The sequence below is a fragment of the Andrena cerasifolii genome, chromosome 14, assembly GCF_050908995.1.
Source record: "Andrena cerasifolii isolate SP2316 chromosome 14, iyAndCera1_principal, whole genome shotgun sequence".
NCBI classification, from domain to species: Eukaryota; Metazoa; Arthropoda; class Insecta; order Hymenoptera; family Andrenidae; genus Andrena; species Andrena cerasifolii.
Window position 1 is genome coordinate 3,534,148 of NC_135131.1, and position 15,790 is coordinate 3,549,937.

The window sequence follows — 15,790 nt, forward strand, 5'->3', positions numbered from 1 at the left end:
AATTGCAATTACTTTGGAACCATTCATAAAGCGTGATTGTATAAGCACCTTCTAAACACTCATCGTTAAAGATGACGTGAACAAAACGACTTCGCGTAGAGGGTAATGGGCTTTTGAATCCGCTCCGTTCACGGCGAAAATTTAAAAGTACCCAGTAAAGAAGAGTTTATAGCGCAATAAAGTCATTCGCCTGAAAATGACAGATTTTACGTTTTAAACGATATTCCCATGATGACGTCTCTATTTAAAGCAGAGTGCAGTACAGTCACACTGTCTCTTTCATCTACAATACGCAATAAAAGTGATTCATTATTATAAAACTTCCGTGTTTTATTCAATTACAGTTAATCACTTACTGCAATAAATTTCGCACATAAATCTCTCGAGCAGTACAGTGCTGTCTGGAAAAGAACCCGCAGCTCGGGAGCAGCCGCGAGTTCTTGTACCGTGTACTTAAATTTAATGCACTGGCATCAGAAGTATAAAAATTGTTTATTTGCGCGTGTAATCAGGAAGCTTGTTATACAAATATCTTCTGCATCTGTTGAAAAGGCCGATGTAATATGATTCATTTTTTTTTTTAAACGTGACGCAATTAACATGTAAATAAAACGATTGGGGACAGAATTAAAATTATTTCACTGCACCGATAATTATAATCGTAAAACTAATCCGGGAACGCTATTTTGCAACCGATACGACGCATGTGTGTTAACTTTGCGCAACGCTTTTATTTCTGCTATAACGAGAGTTATACGTACATCCCCGAAATATTTCACGAGTGCTCGTTTCAAAAGGATCAAATTCTGCGCCCTCATTTTCATTTCATTGCAGAGCATCAGAACTTTCTCTACACGTTAATGAATGATTCATATATAGCACGATGCATTTCCTTTGCATATTTTCCACATGTCATGGGTATATACTTGATTCTGTAAGCGTATGCTAATTTCGACCTATTTTTCTGCGCTTTTACATGATTCTGATAGGTGTAGGAAAGCGCAAAATTCGATTTAGCCTGCCTTCTTTAATTTCCAACGGTGTTCCCCGTTCTCTTATTTTTATTAACGATGGAGCATCCCTTGCTGAGTTTCTTTTTGCTTTCGAAACAACGCATCCGATGCTACAGAAACGACTAATAATTTAAGAGATATTTACTTGTGATAGGCAGGACGTCACGTGCAGTAAAGTATTGGGTGTACGTAAATTGTTGCTGTAAATATATTGCGCAAGAAATACTTTACTTGGACTGTATTTGTATATTACTACATCCAGATTTTCGTGTTCAGTGTCTTTTGCAATGTACACGCCCTTTACGCACAGTGGTGGATAAAAGAAAGTGTAAAAAGGATGTTTCTATGTGTCTGTATAAGCAACTTTTTCGCCAGACTTTTCCTATCACATTGGTATCACTCATTCTTGGGAATCTCTTGACTCTTTGTTACACAGATGTGCAGTGCTGAATTAATCAATAAGCAAAATAAGCACTTGCTTAGAGAATCAGGAGAAATGGGGGCACCATATAAATTTTCTGAATTTTAAAATTTTATTTTTGTTAGAAACACTTTTTAGGCAAATTATGGGAAATGCCTAAGGTACCTTACATTCCCTTGATCAGCCAGTATAAATGGGCCTCAAAATCTTTTAAGTGCTTAGATCTTCTAAAGGTCTTAATCCGGCACTGCAGATGGGAATATAGTTTCTCCTTGTTAAATTTCGGTATTTTTGTTATCACTCGTTGCATAAACTTCCTTTTAATCACCACTGCATTGTTTATGAAAAGATCCGCCAGAAATAGAACGTTTAATTATTTCGTTTGTGTGAAAGGTAAAAGAAAATATTCAAATCCTTTTCGCCAGCCTATGTAATAAGATTGGTGAAATAAAGACGAAAAATAAAATAAAAATAAATGAATGTTGCGTGATTTCATAAGGTGGCTAAATTTCGAAAATTTCTTTCAACGGTTATGGTTCGTAATGTCTCCAAAATCAATGAATACTCAAACAAATTTACATTCCCCTTTTCGAATACATTAATAATTAAAGGTTTCCTTAAGAAAAATTCTAGATGAATGTTGCACTAATAATTATTACTCCACTGGAAAAATACAAATACAATAATGTAACACGGGTTTTCCATCCAATCATTCATAAAAAATATGACCTATCAAAATTTTGTTTAAAAAATCGCACAGTGAATTTGAAGGTGCACTGATAACGTTGATTACTTTGAAACAAAGTGACTTTTCAAGAACATTATCTTCGAACCTGAAGAAAGTCGAGCAAAGTTTCCTTATCATATGATTAAACGTTCAGTTTCGGTGGATCCTCCTGTATCAATTATACTTCATCGTGTAACATTAAATTCCGTACCACCTATTTAACGTACAACTACGTTGACTTCTACATTTACTGTTCTAACGTTCTGCGCGTTCGTGTCGTTTTTGCTTCTGGTCTTGACAAACGCATCTCCTTGCGCACACGTCCCCTCCACGTGCGTGAATTGTTGCTACCTCCTGCGCGGCTTCATGTATCATTTCTGCAACCACCATCCTCCTGTACACGTTTCGATATGTTTGTGTTTCGATTAGCACGCAATCATTCGCAAAATCTCTATACTTTCTGTGCCCGTACGATGTGCTAGATGCGCTAATGCGTTCTCTTTTCACTGAATGTTCCATCCGTTTACATGCCACACATTCGATCGCTGATATCACATACAAAGTATATTCAGCTCAGTCCAGTCGATCTGCCGTCTATGCGAACATGAAACAGCTTCTTGTTATTCGTTCTCCTACTATTTTTTTTTTCTCTCTCTACATTTCGTTTGTCGAGCTAACCGATGGTCTTAACGAAAAGAAAAGCTCCGATCGACCGATGGATACTAAAAGAATTCGTTGAAACGTCACGCTGCTCTTGCTTGCGGATCGTTAATAGCTGACGCAAGAAGCTGCCAACTTCTCGGTTGTAACTCGGCGGCGAAACTTTCCGGCCGGTTTCGAAAGTTTCATCGAACCTAACGATCGACTGCGAACTCTCGAAGCAATCACTGAACGCCACGCTTCAACTTGGCCCGACACCGAGGATTGTTTTACACCCGTCTAACGGCGTTCTTGGTCGTTCAGGTCGTGTCGGTTGCCCGCACTTCATGGCGCCGGAAGTGATCCAGCGCAGACAGTACGGGAAGCCTGGTGACGTTTGGTCAGCGGGAGTGCTACTTCATGTCCTACTAACCGGCACGCTGCCGTTCGTCGGCTCGCGGGACAGACTGCGGGAAGCAATTTGCAGAGGACGCGTGCAGGTAAAAACTAATGAGACTCCCCCGTTCTGCGGGCATTGTGCGTTCGCCGGATATTTAATGATATTTCGCTTCGCCTGGCCAACGCGCCCCCACCTCCCCCTTCATTCACCGTTTTGTCCGTGACGGGTGACGAGAAACTCGTGAAATTTGCAGATGGAAACGCCACTGTGGGACACCATCAGCGAGCCAGCCAAGGATCTCATACAAAGAATGCTCACGACGGACATGAATCACAGAATCACCATTCAGGAGGTCCTCAACCACAGATGGCTCAGAGTAAGTCGCATATATCGCGTTCAGCTTCCACCCGAATTGAACGTGGAACTTTCTTTTCCTAGTTCCGGGATATTCGGTAATTTCTTACTACTTGTATTTACTTGAGCTGTAAATACTCGAATAATTCGGAGTTTCCGAATGTTCGAATAATTCGGAGTTTCAGAATGTTCGAATAATCGAATAATTCGGAGTTTCCGAATGTTCGAATGATTTGGAGTATTCGAATATTCGAATAATTCGGAGTATTCGAATGTATGAATAATTCAGAGTTTCCGAATGTTCGAATAATTCGGAGTATTCGAATGTTCGAATAATTCGGAGATTCCCAATGTTCGAATAATTCGGAGTTTTCGAATATTATCGATAAACTTAGAACATTATTAATCTTTGGAAAATTGTTAGTTTCCTACACAAATGTTTGCTTATAGGTATTAATGTTCCACCGTTTATGTTGAAAATTAAGTCGCGTAGATCGACTGCGAAATAGAATTAGGCATTATTCCAATAGTTTCGAGTAAATATATACGTATGTAACATAATTGTGGCAGTGAGAGCGACAACGGACCAACCGACATTAAAAAAAAAGAATTTATTACTTTATGTGATTAGTAGAGCCTATTGGAATACGTTATTGCTACTAATTCAATTTCGAAAAAAATGTGGGTTAATCTGTTGTTGCTTTCACTACTGTCTCAATTATCTAAATGAATTCCTTTTAGTGCAGTATTTTATTTAAATAGTACCTATTTAGTCCTTGCAGCAAATTGTTTCTTCTATTTATTCGAATAATTCATCATTATTTATTTGAATATTTTGGTCGAATAACGATTGTAAATAATTTGAATAATAATACTAATAACTGATGGTTGTTTTCGCTTGAAAATTTATAAATTTACCAAAGATTAATAAAGTTCCAAATTTATCGTTTAAAGTACAAATAATTGTAAGGGTCAATGTGAAAAGAATTTCACAAGAACGTGTGAAAAAATATTTCATGTTCAAATTCCTATTCGGTACGATCCGAAATTCGGTCACTCCGAATATTCGAATACTCCTAATTATTCGAATAATGATCGAATATTCGAATAATGATCGAATACTCCTAATTATTCGAATAATGATTGAATATTGGAATGCTCCTAATTATTCGAATAATGATCGAATATTCGAATATTCGAATGCTCCTAATTATTCGAATAATGATCGAATATTCGAATATTCGAATGCTCCTAATTATTCGAATAATGATCGAATATTCGAATACTCCTAAATATTCGAATATTCCTTACAGCCCTAGTATCTACTAGGTAGATACAACTTTTAACGGGTAGCTTCAGTTAGTCCAGTATTACCACTTTTTCAGAATGCTTGGAAAACTTCGGAATAAGAATGGTTATTCGGATTAGCAACTATTCAAAGCTAAAGTGTGGTCGTAGATGATCTTGGTAAAAAACACAATGTATTATCTGTGTCATATTAAAAATAGCTAGTCCGCCGTGCCACGTTGGGTCCATCTTGGAAAAGAAAAAAGGCAGAGAAAGTCAGGGCTCGTAAGATGGTGATAATGTAGAGCCAGCTCGTTGGCGGCACTAGCATACTTCCAGAGCGCTCGTGCTAACAACTTCTATTTAGCGGATGCTACGGGCGTATCTGCTTCTTTTTATATCGTATCAGGCTTTCGATAAACGGCCTCATTTTCTGTTATTATATCCGGCGAATGTGCGTGCGCATGTGCAGGACACATGGTGTAATAAAGTGCAGAATATACCTCTCTATGTGATACGGCGGTTAGCCAGTGACCTAAGGTAGCGAAGCTTGGAGTCACCCCATATATCGATGCAATACACGTGCAACTGGGCTATCGATCGCTATAGCAGGGGCAAAGTTCCACCGGTTAATGAAAATAACTGTACCGGTGTGTATTTTTCCCTGTGCTAGTTACAGTTTTTTGAACGTGACTGCACATTCGCTGAACCCCTAAGGACTTCGCAGAAACAGGGTCGTTTCTTTCCCATTAAAAGGAAATCGTCTGATACGTCTTTACATAGCGCATGCATTTTTAACGCAGTTATACCATTGCCCTCTTTCAATGGAACGCAACGTCACGTACGATCGCTGAATATTCACTTATTTATTAACCCGACCGTGTTCATCAATGAATGCTACGATTTCCTTGGTCAGAGAAATATGTAACTGTAGCTTGAAAAGGTGGCTAGTTAACGAGCTGAATAGCGCCGTGGGCATGTCGAATGTAGAATGAATAATTATATGGCACAGATTCTACGCAGTGTTCTAATTTTGCTTGTTAGTAACAGGTAGCTCGAGTCGATTGTTGAAGCTTCAAACTCGCTAAAGAGATTCTGTTGCACTTGCAGGATCGTGACAAGGGCGTGGCCCGGATGCATTTAGCCGAAACGATAGACGAGCTTAAGAAATTCAACGCGAGACGAAAGCTGAAGGAAGCTGTGAAGGTGGCGGTTTGCTCAGCAAAATGGCACGCCACCTACTCGGAAGTTAACGGCGACGGTTTTTTCGATATTGGAGATGACGAGATCACGATCACAGGTACAAATATTTTTAATGGAATCTGTCTGAATCAAGTATAACGTCATAGATAGATAAAATGAATCAGTGAAACGAGGTGTTACTAAAATGGGCGATATAAGTTCAATAGTTCAGCGCAGTGAAAGTTTAAGTCAAGTAAATCTGAATGGCCCTAAGAAAAGTTTATAAGTTACTTTAACCTTTGCGAGCCACTACGACCATATTGATTCCTATGTGTCAAGATAGTCTGAGAAGATTGTCAGCTGTAACATTTCTCATTAGAATTTAATAGTGTTTCCATTGTTGCGTTACGTTTGAAAAGAAAACATTTGCGCAGGTGTCTCCAGTTATTTCAGAGGAATGAAATTCTTTTCTAGGTGCCGTGGCTGAAATTTTAGACTCTCTGGACGATATCCAAGTACTTCAAGAGAGTGGAAGACTGACGCGCAATGAAATTTTGAGTGCAGTCGATGATTATCGCCTTCGAGCGATTTTAGAGGTACGAGTATTTATTCTAAACACGCAAACGCGTTAGACAGTACATGGAAATGCAGTTTCTAAACCCTCTTGACAAGGAAGTTAAGGACAGTTACCAGTTTCAAGCCGGGGGTTTTACATCCTCACTGATGCTAGGTAAAACTGTGCTCCATTTCACTCGTAAAGAATTTGTACACATTCCACTGTTCGGTGCTTCTATTCTTATGATAGTTCCAATACATACAATCGATGAGTGTCATTTTACCTGATTGAAACGGTAACGCCTACAAATATTAAGTAACACGATGCATAGAAGCCAGTTTCGAACCATACTTTCCCGGCACGGAAGTTCAATTCAGCCACATATAACGGAGTCGATAATATACCGACTGCGTGATGGTGAACTCATCTCGATCAGCTACCAACATTTGGTACGAACACTTGCAACACCCCCAAGATTCTGATTTTCATTACATCATCGCGGTTATCACTGTTACAAGCTTCCATCCGTTGCCAACCGCGTTACATTAACGATCGATGCTTCCATCGGACGTGGCGCCACTTTCCGTTTCCGTTACCCCCTCAAGGTCACTCCACCTTCCGTCGTATCCTCTCTCTTCTTACCCCTTCCGTGTTTTATTATGTTTATGTCCCGAGGGAAGAGGTACGCGCCCTCATTTTAGCCAGGAAAGGGGCGCAAGCGCCCGACCCCTCCGCTGTCAAGATGGCCGACGTGGCATTGTGGTAAATAAAATGCCACGCAAGATCGTAGAGTCGCTGAACCGCGGCTTCGAGCGGGCGGACGTGTATGTGCATCTCCTTTGTGTTGCATAAAGGGTGGCGTGGGGTCGCACGGACCCACGTGTCGGGGGTATGCCGAGGGTCTCGTGATCGAAAATGCGACTTTGCCAGTTAATGTTCATCGGCGAGGCCGAACTGGCCGGCGATCTACTCGAGATTGCAGGTCTCTTGGTGAGTAGATCGGTGCCGTTGCGCGCGGGCTCGGACAATTACCACCCCCATGTTTGCCCTCGTTTCTTGCCCTCGCCGGCAATGTAAACAATGCAGTCGCGCTACTTGACACACATGCACTAACTCTGACATGATAGGACATCTAAAGGCTTCGCGATGAACTAGGGGCTTGTCCCGCGAATACGATTAACCTCTTCCCCGGGGGGTAGTGCAGGCACGCTTATTACAACAACAAATTGGTCAGCCTCCTGTGGAATATTAATGCGTAAAGTCACCTCCAGTGTACACACAGGGTGTGTTGTAACTGTTGGTGCAATTCCGTTGACTCAACAGAATACATCGAAATTGTGCGATGCATTTATTTCGTATCGAGCTTCGATTTCCAGATGAATGATTTGGAATATTTGCAAATGTATTTTATAAATTTTGTAGAATGGGTACCCAAAAATTTCGGTGGCAGTAATTAAGTCTACTGGATATGTATACAAATTTATTTCCCATTTATTTGGAGCTTTCTCTTTTAAATATTGGCGCCTTTTTTCATCTTCACCGTCAGCGGAAGTGAGCAGCGCGCGCCTTCGCGTTTTATTTGTCCTCTTCTTTTCACGGCAATGTGCACACGTTCTTTTTCATTTTACTTATCTCCCTTCGTTATTAATAATAATACAGTATTATTTTGTTTTCCAGATCGGAACTGTTTAATTGCTTCCATAACCTCTAACTTGGACATTTTATAAGGATGTATTTCATTCTACATTGGAACCTATTTTGTAAATTTATTACGCGCGTTTTATTTTTATTTGATTACAATTATGAATTGACAAACCATTCATCATCTTCACATTCACAATAACAAACATTGTTTGAATGAAATATTTGCCAGAAGAATAATAATAATAATGTTAAAAAACACCGTTTCAGTTCTAGCATATTAAAAAATGTTTATTGTTTCATTGAGTGTTATCATAATGACCGTGTGTACCAGCGTGGAGATTCGAATTGCATTTCCCTTCCAGTGGCGTATTTAGTGTAAACAATGCCTAGGGCAAGTGTAGAATTTGCACACCCTCCCCCCGAGTCCCCCCCACTCGCTTCTACTCACGCATATCATTCCAATTCCATCTTCTCTGTTCTACTTCTATGTTAAAAGTGCTCATCACACAAAACATTTTATTTAGAATTTGGAGAATCCTTTTAAAGAAAGTGATGCCGAAGGGTGGAAGTGGCGAAAATTGGAGGCAAATGAAGCCGAAAAGTGCAGCAATTTTTTTCGAAGCTTCTCTAAAGAGGCATGCGAAGCACACGAATAACAAGCGTAAACTAATAACGTTAACTATCCAAATAAATTTATTCAAGAAATACTATTTTTTTTCGGATGTTTTGCGCCACCCCTGCTTGCCCCACCCTAAATACGCCACTAAATATAGAGAATCTCTTTCCTTGCTGGGTTAGGTCTATTTATAAGAGAAGAGTTTTAATATTATAATATGACACGTTTCAATTAGTGTAATCATAAACGAGGAAAGATATTATAACATTCCCATTGCCTGCAGGGTTTATAAATAATTATGCATTTCCGATTCCTTAAGACCTGTAGAAATATATATTCTGTAAAAAACTTTCGTTGCCAGCCAGGTCCAAAATTGGCCAATTTCTACCATTGTCCTTTGAGAGTTACACTCGATAAGATCGATCTTAGCCAATTACAATTGTAATAACCAATTGATCATTTTTATTTTCAGCTTTACGATAGGATTTCAACTCGAGTCCCAACACCCTGTCGGGCGCCACAAACAGACGCGGTTCAGCGTGCGCGAGAGGTTGAAGAACTTCTCCGCGAAATTGAGCATTCAACAATACGAAACATCGACAAGGCGGATCTTCGGGAGCTGCACGAAATTTTGGTCCAGCCGCACATGAGGGTAAGTTCTCAAAGGAATTGTTCAACTTTCGTCGATTCACCGTATAATCAAACTTTCACGAAAAAAGATAGGTTTGTTAATCTTTGGATAACGGATGCAGAGTCCACTTTGACCTGCAGCATAATTGCATTTGTACAATTCGCAGAATAAGCGTTAATGTTGGATTTTGATCTGATTATAATTTAAAATTCCTATTTTCTTAAAGCAACGATATTAATAAATAATGAGTAGCATAAGTAGTATAAGGTGGGTTCAAATGGGCCTTGCATCCACCAAGATGGTTAACCCAAGCATCGTGTAAGATATTACTAAATATGAAAGGAAAACGTATGCCGCAGCTGATTATTAAAATTCGATACATCAGAAATGTCTGATACCTTTAGTGCTTCGAACTTGATTTTCAACGAAATAAATAATTTTGGGCTGGCATAGAGACTAAATTTTGTATGCAGTTACATAGTCTGTTATAGTCGAATGTGACTATTTCTACGAAAAATCAGTTGAAAATGAGAGATACCTAGCTACTTGGGAAAGTAAGATTACTATAGAAACATCAAGCATTTGTTTGAAAGAGTTGCAAGACGTAGTTTTTTAATTGACACGTGACGAAACGATTTTATTAAACATGCGAACGTACAAGAATACAGTTGCAAGTCTCATAGTTGTTACGGTGGTCCTAATTTCCTTCAGACAATGATTAGTATGTGAAACTGTCATTAGGGATTTTACAGGTGTAGTTTGTCGAAAGTTGTCCTCGTAGAGAATTGAGGAACAATAACTTTTCTGCTACATTCGGATAACTGTGACTGTTTTCATAAAAAAATATAAAATATAAATTTAGAATCTAAATTCCGGGGAAGCCGGATAGTGAAGCTAGTATTTTAATATTTGCAAGTACCTCACACCGACCATTTGTAGTTTAACTTATTTAATGGACCACCATCAAATTCCATCAGTAGGTACACACACAACTAATCTCATCTCAGCAACAATATATCGATCACATTCAGGGCTAACGCCACGATGATAGGTCAAAAATGGTAGAATAACTTTGGAGGTGATTTTAAAGGAATTTATGAACTTTATTAAAAATATAACAGAAGGTTCTTATGATCTATATAAAAAACAACAATTTTTTTTTAGATTTTTTAATAAAAAATAGCCGCACAATAGCCACACAGCCGATTTCTTTCTTGTTCTTTTTTATACACATCATAAGACCCTTATGTTACATTTTTAATAATGTTCATAAATTTCTTTGAAATCACCTCCAAAGTTATCCTACCGATATTGGCGTATCATCGTGGCGTTGCCCCTTAATTAAAGCTGAGTCGAAACTCTAAATTACAGTATGTGCATTCATTAATTAACGGAAGTATTACGCCCAATTCGATCCAATTACCCTGTTGCCTGCCACAGAATATTAAACATTTTATCCACAGACACAGGCATATAATTTTATTACACACAGATACACAGTATATCATTCAAAGGGCCGTTTAATTACCGAACCCTTAATGCCCCAGAGATTTGTCACATGATTACCAACCATTACGAGATCACCTTCAGGACAATTAGTTTACGTTTTTGGGGGCCAGGGGGTGGACTAACCCCGTAGCTAGTGCGATGTGCTCCCAGCGTCGCTTTTCCTTTCCATCGTGGCAGTTGTCGTTAGTGGTAGTACATATATTCACCGCGGTGTTTGACATTGCCTGCGATACACCGTAAATAGGGTGCAGAAATGTAGGTCGATCGTTAAAATTCTCATTTAAAAATTCCGTGGCTGTAGCGAGAGGAACACGTAAAGAGGGGGAGAGAGACTGCACGAAAGAGCAGGATGACCGATGTGGAGGGAGGAAGAGAAAAAGGCGGGCTAAGGTAGACTAAAAAGAAGTATAGAGCGATATTCTCGTGAAAGGAACCAGTTCCGATAGTCGAATGGATCTATGATCCCCCGCGAGTCACCTTATTAATTTCTCCTTTCGTTGGACAGGCTTGACATTCATCGTCTCAAGCCTCTCTCCTGCGAAATTGCGTTGCCTGATTTCGGTTGATGAATCGCTTAATCAGTCTAGGGTTTTATTAGAAATTCGGCATTCCATTGTGCATTTTTGCCAGATCGATATCGCGCCCTACTTTAATTACACGAAGGTTAATAATATAAGACTGTTGACGAAAATAGAGGGCCGTTGGCTGCCGAATATCGCTGCTCTCGTATTCTTAATATGCCGCGGGGATATTTATTAAACTTTTCAAGGAATTGCACAGACATGAGCGCTCTGATAGTTTGAATCTTTCACGCTCGTTTGTAGTAATTTATGGAAATAAATTAAAGTATGTGCATACTTTGTTATTTAGGTCGCACGTGGTTGAATGTTTTAACAGTTTAACAGTTTCAGTAACTCACGATCCCGTAGGTTTATAGATTATTGCGGTCCACAAACACTGCATATTCTTGCCGAAGTAAGATCAGAAATTTCGCGATCTACCGGTATTAGTTCCATTTGAATTGTAAACCATAGCATTACTGAAGCAACTCCATTAGCTTCTGTGTAAAGACGGGACGTACTCTCAGTTCTGCTAAATCGTAGAAAATTTCAATTGCTGGAGATGTACGAGTTGTGTAAGATGCTCGGTTAATTATGCATCCTTATTGCATCTGCTTTCCATCCAATCATCGTTAAAGCGGACACAGTTTCGGTGATCGTAGGGCAGCTCGCAGAGCAGAATCAACCCCCCTCGTTGAATATCGTCCCATGGAGTGTTTAGTTAACAACTAGGCACCAGTTTAGGCGTCGTTTTAGAAGCGATACTTCCGAGGAAATGTTTGTCAATGGCTCTCCAGCTGTTGCGTCAGACGTGTTCTGAATGTTCGATGGTGTTTACAATCGATCAATCGCATTGAAGACCTTCCAGACAGAGAGCTCGGTGGCGAAGGAGTTCGGGTAGGAGCTCACCTCGTCCTTACTACTTGTTCATTCGAAAGTAGAGTAGCTCGAGGACTAGGCGGGCATATTGCAGCCGACACACGCGAAGAGCTCGTCTTTTGTATCCGCTCGATTGGTAACTGTCTTCACGAATGTATGCAAATGATGATAGAAATGGAGTTGATGCAATTACTTTGTACAACAATTGATTACTCTGGCATTGGTCTTCGATCATTAATGGCCACGATCGATGGAAGACGACGATGCAGTTTATTGGCGCGACGATTGTGTAGCTAATTAGGTGGGTAAACGTGCGCAAATATGCTTGTCGAATAATTAAGCCTGCCTAGAATATTATTTACAGAAGCGGAGTCGAGATTTAGAATGTATTTAGTATATTGGTTCCATTTCTGAGAAGTGTAGGCAACAGAATAAACAATTGATTAACGAGGTGTACTAGGACATCTCCATTTATCGATGATGTAATGTGTAAATATAGGTTTCGATTTCGTTAAACATTGAAGGATCAAAATTTGGCTAGTTTAGATATTACAGTGGGTAGCTAAATTATTATATTCAAACAAAAAGGTTTGAGATTTTGTAAGTTTAAGCGATGGAATGGCTGCATCTCTGCGAAAAATGGTCGCAAGAAATATTTAAAAATCGCATTTTAACGCTTGAAGGTTCTAGTTTTTGAATCAAGGACTCAATTTTTTTGTTAACATTATGATACTGTTTTATCAAGATGAAGCGCAGGAAACGAAGTTACAGACATTTTTGTCTAATTTGAATGTATGCACGGGCCAAAAAGATTTTTTCCCGGTAATTCCAACGAAGAACTCTTACAGAGCAAACATTTCTCTTTAATTTCGTCTATTTGGTTTTGTTGTACGATTTTTATTGACCGAGTTATTTGCGATCAAAGCAAAAAAGGTACTTTCCACTTTGAACACCTACAACTTGCGAACTCATGATCGTAGACAAATTTTCACGAGTGTATTGGAAAGCTAAGAAAGTTTCCTTTCAGAACCTTAAGTTGCCAATTTAAGATTTTTCTTAAATCGTATTAAATCCATTTTAAAATGATCCCAAAAATTGACGAAAATATTTTGAGTACAATAATTTGTACGATTTTGGCGAGTGTGAAGTAAATGAAAATTGCGGTTAAGAAAAATAGAGTTACAGAATCACACCTAATGTTCTCGCATTAAAAAGTCCATACGTGCAAATGTATTGAAAGCGATAAGGATACTGGCATCCCTGTAAAATACACTGAAAACATACTGCCTATCTGTAACCAAGCCCAGCGATCTAAAACTCCGTTGTGTCCACACGTGGCCCGGTATTCTCGTTCACTTCAATTCCAAACCGAATGGCATGAATCCTCGAGCCTGGTACGAGCGACGACCCTCTCTGAACCGTCACAGTGCCGTTTACCCGGAAATTGAACCTACCAATTGTAGCAGGAGCGACGGCCAGTTGACCACGGCACGAGCGCGTACACGAAAGAAAGCCATTCCACGGAGTTCGGTCGCGATTGATTCACATTACATCTTCCGGCAGCGGGACACGATGGTCCAGGCCAATCGGCAGCTGCTGGCTGTTGGCGGTACTGCGAAAATGTCGCCGTCGGCCGCGTCGCGAGATGGACGAGGGACGCAACGGCGGGTGGCCCGCGAAAGAGAGGGAGAGACAGAGAAACGGGTGGCACGAGGGAAGCTGGAGGGTGGGGGACGGTGACGGTAGCCGCGGCGGAAGGGGTGAAGCCGGGCCTGGAGTGGTGGTAGACTTCAGGGTACGAAAGCTAGTATGCCGCAGAATGTAGATCGCGCGCGACGCGCTCCGCCACCCTTAACCCACGGTTCCGTTGACGTTCTGTGCGTCCCCTGGGGTCGATCGTGTTGCCGGAACACGTGGAGATGATTACCGTCCGGTGACAATTCGCGGCTGACCAGCCATCCGCCGGGGGCACCCAGGCTCGCGAGCGGTGATAGGGGCGGCTCGGCGAAGGGAAAGAACCGCTAATTTCTGGCAACGTTCTCGCGCGCTGCCTGTAAACAGCCGGCACGACCCCTCGCAAGCGTGACGTCTCTACGCGGCGCTGCCGAGCACTGTGACCAGCGCTTGTGATCGGGGACACGGTGTGTTAGTTAAACGTGGTGTGTTGTGACTGTGACGCTGGAGTTCGGTGGTTCGGTACGCGCCTAAAGCGACTCGATCGCCGAAAATCAGCCTTTGAGAGCACACCCTCCCGTCCCGTTACCCACTGACCTCGCTTGAGGAACTGGGCTTCCATTAGCCATCTGCACTTCACCCTTCCTTTTACGAGCTCCTTTGTTCCGAACTTAGATATGCACACTTTTGCGAGCCGCTAGATCGAGCTCGGTGCCGGCAAGTGTCCACGGTTGGACGAATTTTCTGTTTCTCAGTTACTCGGATCGATTTGCTGCTTTCTGCGAATCTCTCTCCGGGGTGACTGTTGGTAGTATTTTGGGAAGCTTGTTGTGGAGATTTTTGGTAGCAGCTGTGGCTCTCGTGATTCTTCGAGTAACGTAAGATATATATAGAGGACATGTGCTATTTCGTAGGATTGATATTTACAAGTGGCAAGGTCCTCGATTTCGGCAGCACTGCAAACTTTTCACAATTTTGTACGAGCTCTAGCTTGAGTCAGACACTTGTGGTCAGTAGCACCTACCTACTGTTTCATATCTGTTGTTGTGATGGGATATGTAATACTTCTTTTCTCCTGTTGGTAGTAGTGGTACTTTATACTTTTCACTCTTTCTCAGATCTCTCCACTGCTAATAATTTTTATCTACAAAAACGGTCTCTGGGATTCCGTCGTTTCCGTGCCTTCATAACTGAATGCCACCCGTGAACTACATCTTCCAGTTCGAGGGGAGCAGCGTGCAGTGTTTTATGCATGTGTGCAGGAATCTCGTGCGGCAGTTGAGGGCGTTGATCTCGGGCGGTCACCGCGTACGAAAAGGCGTCGAATGTCTTCGTCGTGAATAGGTGTGTTTTTCTTATGTAAGCTTAAGCCAAAAGATGGGCACAAAAAAGTGCGCCAGAGCGACGTTGTCTTTGCCAGTATCCCCGAGTATCGTTTGTAGCGTATAGCGACGCAAATATTGGCTGTTCTGGATGAAAACAGAGAGGGCTGATTACCAGGGGACACATTAGTAGATGAGACAGTAGTTTACACCAGTGGCACTTTCCAAACGATCATGGTTCTGCAAAATCACAGTAGCCCATCACCTTTTCTTTTAACAGATACGCTTTGAAATATTTACCATTTTTAATTTTCATTTGCCAAGTCCCAGGAACACATTTTACAGCACAGAAGCAAGCTGAATGCTTTACGCATCA

The 15,790-nt window shown here is 40.9% G+C and overlaps 1 protein-coding gene across 10 annotated transcripts in view; it reads left to right on the forward strand.

Annotated features, from left to right (window-relative positions):
- The window catches only part of Cask (peripheral plasma membrane protein CASK), a 250,585-nt gene that overhangs the window by 43,537 nt on the left and 191,258 nt on the right, over positions 1-15,790 (forward strand). For all 10 annotated transcript variants that reach the window (XR_013087042.1, XM_076826255.1, XM_076826260.1 and 7 more), the window contains 5 exons: positions 3,125-3,300; positions 3,454-3,576; positions 5,952-6,141; positions 6,498-6,619; positions 9,312-9,491. Coding sequence is in view for 9 of the 10 variants with exons in the window: in XM_076826255.1 (XP_076682370.1) it covers positions 3,125-3,300; positions 3,454-3,576; positions 5,952-6,141; positions 6,498-6,619; positions 9,312-9,491 (791 nt within the window). In the remaining variant the exon portion in view is untranslated. The remainder of the gene's footprint in view (positions 1-3,124; positions 3,301-3,453; positions 3,577-5,951; positions 6,142-6,497; positions 6,620-9,311; positions 9,492-15,790) is intronic.